Source organism: Pseudonaja textilis, chromosome 11, assembly GCF_049901715.1.
Source record: "Pseudonaja textilis isolate UNSWEBS1 chromosome 11, rPseTex1.2, whole genome shotgun sequence".
In the NCBI taxonomy this organism is placed as follows: Eukaryota; Metazoa; Chordata; class Lepidosauria; order Squamata; family Elapidae; genus Pseudonaja; species Pseudonaja textilis.
This window is the reverse complement of record NC_142000.1, coordinates 22,565,844-22,573,511: the sequence shown is the minus strand read 5'-3', so window position 1 is coordinate 22,573,511 and position 7,668 is coordinate 22,565,844. Positions and strand designations below refer to the sequence as shown.

The window sequence follows — 7,668 nt, the reverse complement described above, 5'->3', positions numbered from 1 at the left end:
GCCTGTCACGTGACGGCGGGTCACCCGGGCACGGACGGACCAGCGAGCGGAGCGCGACGGGTAGAGCGGACGCATGAATGGCGGGGGCCACCCGGAAACCGCGGCACTTCTTCCGGCGTCGGTGCAGGCTCTGGCGCGTCCCTGCTCTCTGGCCGGGCCTAGGATGGCGCCCGTGGAGCATCTCGTGGCCGACGCCAGCGCCTTCCTGCGGGGGGCGCCGCTCCAGGTACCGCGGGGGTGGGTGGACGGCGGCGGAGGGAGCAGGTGGAGGAGGGGCGAGCCGGGCTAACCGCTGTCCCCGCAGGAGATCGGCAGGCGCGTCTACACCACCCGGGAGGTGTTGGCTGAGATCCGGGACCGGGCGGCGCGGCGGCGGCTGGCGGGGCTGCCCTTCGAGCTGCTCCTCCGGCAGCCCTTCCCCGAGCACGTGCGGCTAGGTGAGTGACCGCCCGTTCCTCGCCTCCCCCCACCTCCACCCCTCGAAACCACCACCCTCGAAAAGCCCCCGCCCTCGCCTCCCCGGGTCTTGCCCCCCACCCCCGCCCCAGGCAAGCGCGGCCTCTCTCTCATGCCCGCAGTGAGCGAGTTTTCCAAGCAGACGGGCGACTTCCGCAGCCTCTCCGCCGCCGACATCCAGGTCCTGGCCCTGACGCTGCAGCTGGAGGCCGAGCACGGCGGGGGGCGCCCCCTGCGGACGGAGCCACGGCCTCAGGTACCTCTGGCGCCCACTTTTGTGCCGCGCAGCTGCCGGCGTGGAGGGGGCTCAGTGGGGAAGGGGGCCCTGGCGCTGCTGCCCTCCGCTCAAGACAGCGCCGTCTTTTTCTGCAGGTGCAGCTCAGCTTAACACACCGTCACCCCGAAGCACCGGTTGACGTTCCTGGCTTCCATGTCCCCCCCCAGGTAATTGTGGGGTCAGCCGCTCCGGTGGGGCAGCTTCCCGCCTGCTCCTGGCCCTGGAAGGAGCAGCGCTGGCTGGCCCTGGTGCTGAAGCCCCAACTGGGAGCCTCAGCAGAAGCTCCTTCCTCCCACTAAGCCTTCCCCAAGGCAAGAGGCTGGAAGAGGCAGGGAAAGGGCTGCTGCTTTGCCGGTTCCTGGGCGCAGCCGCTGCCTTGACCGACAGGTGCCCCGGGGAGGCTGAGATTCATTTGGTTTTTCACTTTCAACCCTGAGACAAAATGCCCAGGGAATGAGAAGATCCCTTTGGTAGCAGAAAGAGATCCGGGAGATCCTGTGGCACTTGCAGAGACTGAGTTTTCTTCTTTCCTGTTCTGGAGGAGCCCTCTGCCTGACATAGAGGAGGACCTGGAAGGCCTGTTGGTAGGCGATCCACTGCCTCCCTTCCCTCACATCTGGGGCGGCTGCATGACTGGCACGGTAGGCTGGACAGGTACCGAGTGCCAGTGGTCCTGCCCAATTATTCCATCCTGCACAGAAAGCAGACCCTCGTCTGTTGGAGGCGGAGGACCCTGAAGGCCAGGAGAGCGGCGAGGAGGACGGCTGGATCACACCGAGGAACATTGAGCGGATGCAGCAGAGCCCTTGCTGGGGGAGTGAGCCTGCCCAGGTGCAGGTTGGCTGCATCACCACTGACTTTGCTATGCAGGCAAGCAGGCGAGACCAGGCAGCCCGCTGTTCACCCCGGTTGGGCCTGGCCATGCTCTGAGCCCGCCTGACTTGCCTTTTCCCTGTCTCTCCCAGAATGTCCTGCTGCAGATGGGGCTGCATGTGCTGGCATTCAACGGCCTGCTGATCCAACATGCCCGCAGCTACATCCTGCGTTGCCACGGTTGCTTCAGGTACGTGGTTTGCAAGCGCACAGGCTGCCTGCTGGCTGGGAAGCCACGGGGCATTCATGGGGCTGATGTGCTGCTCTCTAGGACAACGTCAAAGATGACCCGGCTTTTCTGTCCCCACTGTGGGAACAAGACGCTGAAGAAAGTGGCCGTGACAGTGAAAGATGATGGCAGCTTTCACCTACATTTTTCCCAGAACCCCAAAGTCCTGAACCCACGTGGCCTCCGGGTGAGTCTGCCCCATCCGGGTGGTCTGCTTCTGCCTGCCCTTCACCCTCTAGCTCAAGGGCCGCCAATGCTCCAGCCCGCCTCTCCACACACACACACACATACACCCCGCATGAGAAGGGCTGGGCTGGGAGCAGCCAAGCTACCTTAGGCAGCCACTCCCTGCTTCACCTGCCCCAGGCCAGAGAACCAGTTGGGCGGGTCAAGGCTTCTCAGGGCCCCTGCAGTCCAAGGAAGGCCACGGCCTCCGGGGTGAACGGCCTGCCGGGCTTGTCTCCACAGCATTCCCTGCCAGCCCCGCAAGGAGGCAAGCACGCCAGTAACCCCCACCTGACAGAGGACCAGCGCTTCCCGCAGCAGCGGCTCTCCCGCAAGGCCAGGCAGAAGACCAACGCCTTTGACCCCGACTATGTGGCTGGAGTTTCTCCTTTTGCTGAACACGACATTCACAGCCGGGCAGCCAATCTGCAGATCCGGGATGCGGCGCTGGGTGCAGGCAGGAGGCGCCTGAACCCGAACATGAGTCGCAAGAAGTGCCTGAAAAACAAGTGAGGAAGAGAGGCCGGATTCAGCCCTTTGGCCATGGGGGAAAGGGCTGTTGTGACGCAATCCAGAAAGGGCTGCAGGGAGAAAGTTGACTTGGACTCTCAAGAAGCAGAGAAGCAGTATTTGCAATAAACCCTGGCTTTTTTTTCAACTCTGGCTGTTTTTTAGATGTGGAGAAAATAAATTTGGCTTTTTTCAAGTGATGCTTGGTGTAGCAGGTGGAAACTTCCCTCCGGAGACGCTTCTCTAGTTTTCCCTGTGGTTAGCCCAAACAACAGAGAGGTCCTTCCTTTTCCTTCCTTGTTTTCATCAGCAACCCAGAATGGAGTTGGATGGCTGGAGATGGGCCAGTTTTGTGTTACTTTTCTCCCAAGATGCTCCAGCTGTTTAAGACTAAAGTGTAATTCATCTGTCAAACGTGCATCTTGGCTTTCCTAACATTAGCAGATGCCAGCAACCTCCCTTTGGGATTTTGGCTTTAAACATGCATAATGATGAAACCATCCTTCTGGGAGGCTCAGCAAATTTGTTTGTCCTACATTCTTTGATTTTATCCCTTGAGAGATCCCTTGCAGACTGAAGAAAGGAATTAAAACTTCTTCCAGCAGAGTTTCCTGTGAAAAAGAATCTTTTGCAAGATTGCTGTATTTCAGCAGCCACGGGTGATTAAATGCACAGAACCTGGAAGAGACAGTTTGCTTTTCAGAAAGTGCTAGTGCCCAGTTCCTGGGTTGGTGCGCTGACCTTTGAACTCTGCAACCCCTTCAGCCCCCAAACCCAAAACTTTACCCACTGCTTTTGTTCTGCCTGGGGTGTCATGTGAGCCCAGGCCCAGAATTTGCAGCAAAACTGGTAAGGCTTTGTGAAGGCCACTCCATCCTCCTGGGTATCTGCGCTGCTTTGGCTCCTTTCCAAGAACCCACCCTCGCCAGACAAGTCCATCAGAGCTTCTTCCTTGGGCTCTGTGTCTGCCATGAGGAAGGAAGGTGGCCTTGAAGGAAACAGGCCAGAAACGTTTGGCAGGCAAGCATTCTGGCGCTAAGGAGGACAGGAGGGAAAGACTCTTACAGCCCCGCTCCCGAAAGTGTAATTCTGGTCTTCCCGTGGAGCTGATCTGGGGCTGAGCAGTGGCTTGTTTGGCCTTGAATTTTTGAACTGGATGCTGCTTCACCAGCTCTGGTCAATTCAGCTGATGTGGCTGTTTATGTTACAATCTTCACCTCTGAAGGAGGTGGGTAATTTGTGACTGTAATGGAGCCTGGAGATTATGGTCACAAGTTCTCTCTCTCTCTCTCTCTCTCTCTCTCTCTCTCTCTCTGTGTGTGTGTGTGTGTGTGTGTGTGTGAGAGAGAGAGAGAGAGAGAGAGCAAACTTTGAACCTGGACTATCAGTCTCTTGCAGGCACAACCCAAAAGCTTGGAAGAAGTCCCAGTGACTCACTCAGATTGGACCTTTCTGGTGGGAGGGGGGCTAACATCACTTTGAATAATCACTAGGTTGCTGTGCCCATTGCTCTGGCCTGTGTTTGAGTCCAAGTTGCAGGGGCCAAAGCCACCTGCGCCCCCTTTGCCTTCAGCTGACCAGAGGGGCTCTCCCTGCACATTGAGGGGCCTGTTGCACGCTCTACCTTCCCACCTACATGGAAATCTGGCAGCAGAGGCCTCTGCTGTCCTTGAAGCGGCTCCTGCATAAGCCGGTTGGGATGTTTCAGTGGTCCAAGGCTGTGGGGGCCAGTGGGGGGTGCACCCAGAGCAGGGCCATCCTTTAGCTGGCAGGAATCCACCTGTTTGGGCTGGACAAAGGCCCTCTGGGGCCCGCCTTCTCCTGCTGTGGATACCAGCAGGGTTGCCACGGGGCCTGTGGTCCAAGGGGCCCCAGGGAGCTGATGCCGCCTCGCTTTCATGCTCCCAGAGCTGCGACTTCTTCCATCGCAGCTGCTCCTCTTTGAAGGAGGCAGAGACGGGGGGCCGCACCTGGGGGCCGGTGGCCGCGGCATTGCCCTTAGCGGGGAGAGGGCCGGCCGGAGGGTCTGCCGAAGCGCCGTCTGTCCGGGACGCCGTCCGCACCGCTGAGCGCCCGCGGTCGGCCTGAGAGCGGAAGGCCGGGGAAGAGGCCTCCCCGCCCCCGACGGGAGGCGGAGGGTGGCGCGGTGGGGAGCGCTGCTCCCTTAGGCCGGCGGTCGAAGCCGAGGCGGGGTCTGCCGGGCCAGCTTCGCCCACTGGCCCTCGACGCGCTGCTTGTCTCCGTCGCCTGCCGCTGCTAGAGGAGCCTCCTCGCTCGCTCGCCCTGCCGCCGCGGTGCCCCCGATCCCCTCCATGGCTGGTAAGTCTCCCTCCCGGCGGGCCCCCTCGCCCAGCCGCCGCCCCTCCGGAGCTCCGCCGCACAGGCAGCGCCGGGTCGGGGCGGCGGGCTCCCGCTCTGCCCGGGCCGCCGCTCCTCTGGCTGCTCGCGGTGGTAGCCGAGCCCGCCAGCGCCTCCTTCCTCCTCCTCCTCCTCCTCCTCTTCTCCCGGCAGCGAGACGGGCGCTGATCGTGCTGGCGCACCAGGAACCGGGCTCCTTTAACCACGCCTTGCATCGGGCGGCCGTCGAGGCGCTGGAGAGCGGCGGCTGGAGCGTGGCCGTCTCGGACCTCTACGCGCAGCGCTTCGAGCCGGTCCTGTCGCGCGCGGACTTCGCCGGTACCGACCCCCGCCCCGGCCCGGCCCCCTGCCCGGCCTCTCTCCTTGGGCAGCGGCGCCTCCGCCGCCTCCTAACCTCCGCCCGTCCCCCGCAGGCGACCCCGACGACCCGCGCAACCTCAACTACGCGAAGGAGGCCGGGCTGGCCTGGAAGGAAGGCCGCCTTAGCAGCGACATCCTGGGCGAGGTGGAGAAGCTGGCAGCCGCCGACCTCGTCATCTTCCAGGTGGGCCCCCGCGCCGCCCGCCCAAGCCCCATCTGGGCCCGGCGGGGCTGACGCATCTCCCGGCTGACGCTCCGGCGCAGTCGCCGCCTTTGGGGTTAGGGGTTGGGGGTGGGGGGTCCGAGCCAGGCCAGGCAGAGCTCCGCGACGCCCTGATGGCGCCCGGCGCTGCTTGCCTTCCAGTTTCCGCTGCAGTGGTTCGGCCTCCCAGCCATTCTGAAAGGCTGGTTCGACCGGATCCTCATCCAGGGCTTTGCCTACTCCTACGGCGCTATGTACGACCAGGGGCCCTTCCAGGTAGGCGGCTGTGGGGGAGGGAAGTGCCGCCTGGGGCCGCTTGAAGGGAGCCGGGCCACCGGTCCCCACCCGAGACTGAAATGGGGGCCAACAGGCGGGCATCCGCCATGCAAACCCAACTGGCATCAGCTGCCGCCGCTTTCTGGCCACTCCAAAGGGCCCCTCATGCTGGCCCTGAGCCTCCGTGCTGTCTGTGGCTAGCAGGGTCATGGCAGAGCCCGCTCCCCCCTTGGCTGCACTTGGGCCAGTCGGGCAGCAGTGGTGGTGACAGGAGCCTGCCTGCCTGCTTTGCTTGCCTGCAGAAGAAGAAGGCCGTGCTGTCCTTCACCACTGGCGGGATGGGCTCCATGTACACCCCAGCGGGCATCAATGGAGACATTAACATCCTGCTCTGGCCAATACAGGTGAGAAAGGACGAGCAGAGGCCCCAGTGAGGATGGGGATGTTGCTTAGTGTCTGGTTGAAATGCCAGCCTCAGGAGCCTCTTGCACTTCCAAAGGCCAGAACCATGTAGGTGCAGGTGGTGAAATGCAGTCCAAAGTCCCAGGAGGGAGGGGCAAAGAGAATCTCTGGTATGCAGAAAGAGGGCGAAGGTGGCCACCCCAACCCCCAGCATTTCACAGAGTATTATCTATAGTAGTTATGCCGACAGTTGATTTCGTCTCTGGCAAGATTTCTGTTTATAGTCAAATAAACTATCCCCAAGTAACAGAACGGCCTTGCGCTGCCCTTGGCTCTGTGGATCTGGCAAGGTATTCAGGGTATGGGTGGCTCCTCCAAGGCAAAACGCCAAGGTGGTGCATTGGCTTGGCTCCAGGCAAGCTTTAAGGCCCTTTTGCTTCTCGCCCATGCAGAGTGGCACCCTTCATTTCTGCGGCTTCCAAGTCTTGGCTCCCCAGATTGCTTTCAGCATTGGCCAGCACACTCCGGAGGATGTCCGCTCCCAGATCCTGGAGGACTGGAAGAGGAGACTGGCAGCCATCTGGGAAGAGGAACCCCTCAGCTTTGCCCCAAGCAGCCTTTTTGAGTTGAATTTTGCTAAGGGGTTTGTGCTAAAGAAAGATGTCCGGGAAGAGCAGGAAAAGGAGAAATACGGGCTGGCTGTGGGCCAGCACCTGGGGAAGCCATTCCCGCCAGACAGCCAGGTCAAGGCCCCGGGAGAAGTAACTGTCCCACTGAGAAGCTCTGTAGGGTTGCAGGGGCCACAAGCCCACTTCTCCCCCTCCCCTAGAAATTAGCAGGTGCAGGGAACAGAGCCTTGCCCGAGTGCCCAGCTAAGACAATGTCCGATCCTTCAGGCAGGTTTTCTACCCAGCTCTATTCTTTCTCTTGGTGGTGTAATCTGGGGCTTCGGTTGCCTTGAAGGGCTGCCCACCGATGGGATCAAAGCCCGCTAGCATTGCTTCAGCAGTCGCGTTGCCTAAAACCTTTTCTCTTTGCATATTTAGGGTGCTAAACTCAGTGCTTGCTTTTTAAATCCCAAGTCCAGCTACTGAATCTAACCTGTCTGGTGCTAGGTAGGAACTGATCGCGGTCCCTCCTTTTCTGTCTGTGAATGTTCTCAGTGAAATAAATAAAAGCCATGAATGTGCACATTGCGCCAATGTTCTGTGGTGAATTTGCCAGACTGTGTGAAAGAATATTATGCACTCCACAATAGCTACAGGTAGTCCTCAACTTACAACAGTTCATTTAGTGGCTGTTCAAAGCTACAATGGCACTGAAAAAAGTGAGTTATGGCCACCGTTTTTCACACTTGCGACCATGCAGCATCCCCAGAGTCATGTGATCAAAATTCAGATGTTTGGCAAGTGGCTCATATTTATGACCGTTGCAGTGTCCAGGGATCACATGATCCCCTTTCCCAACTTTCTGACAAGCAAAGTCAATGGGGAGTCTGGA

At 60.2% G+C, this 7,668-nt stretch overlaps 2 protein-coding genes across 3 annotated transcripts; both read left to right on the top strand.

Annotated features, from left to right (window-relative positions):
* Positions 1-23: 23 nt before the first annotated feature.
* Positions 24-2,770, top strand: NOB1 (NIN1 (RPN12) binding protein 1 homolog). The gene is made up of 9 exons (XM_026719863.2): positions 24-226; positions 305-437; positions 579-712; positions 829-900; positions 1,171-1,317; positions 1,433-1,603; positions 1,699-1,796; positions 1,878-2,022; positions 2,304-2,770. Exons 1-9 carry the CDS (start codon positions 74-76, stop codon positions 2,571-2,573), a joined length of 1,323 nt encoding a protein of 440 aa, XP_026575648.2. The 5' UTR covers positions 24-73; the 3' UTR covers positions 2,574-2,770.
* A 1,681-nt stretch (positions 2,771-4,451) lies between these two features.
* On the top strand, positions 4,452-7,357 carry NQO1 (NAD(P)H quinone dehydrogenase 1). 2 transcript variants are annotated; one of them, XM_026719865.2, is made up of 6 exons: positions 4,452-4,889; positions 5,082-5,246; positions 5,342-5,472; positions 5,653-5,766; positions 6,069-6,170; positions 6,621-7,357. In XM_026719865.2, the coding sequence occupies exons 1-6, from the start codon at positions 4,883-4,885 to the stop codon at positions 7,002-7,004; spliced, it is 903 nt and encodes a 300-aa protein (XP_026575650.1). In that variant the 5' UTR covers positions 4,452-4,882; the 3' UTR covers positions 7,005-7,357. The 2 variants fall into 2 exon arrangements, with proteins under 2 accessions (XP_026575650.1, XP_087796477.1); XM_087940351.1 differs by lacking the exon at positions 6,069-6,170 and having other exon boundaries at positions 4,758-4,889; positions 6,621-7,149.
* Positions 7,358-7,668: the final 311 nt, after the last annotated feature.

Coding starts and splice junctions, on each gene's coding strand:
- NQO1 (XM_026719865.2), top strand. Junction 5,767..6,068: donor ACGACCAGGGGCCCTTCCAG/GTAGGCGGCTGT, acceptor GCTTGCCTGCAG/AAGAAGAAGGCCGTGCTGTC. Junction 6,171..6,620: donor TCCTGCTCTGGCCAATACAG/GTGAGAAAGGAC, acceptor TCGCCCATGCAG/AGTGGCACCCTTCATTTCTG.
- NOB1 (XM_026719863.2), top strand. CDS start 74: ATGAATGGCGGGGGCCACCCGGAAACCGCGGCACTTCTTCCGGCGTCG. Junction 227..304: donor TGCGGGGGGCGCCGCTCCAG/GTACCGCGGGGG, acceptor CTGTCCCCGCAG/GAGATCGGCAGGCGCGTCTA. Junction 1,797..1,877: donor CGTTGCCACGGTTGCTTCAG/GTACGTGGTTTG, acceptor GCTGCTCTCTAG/GACAACGTCAAAGATGACCC.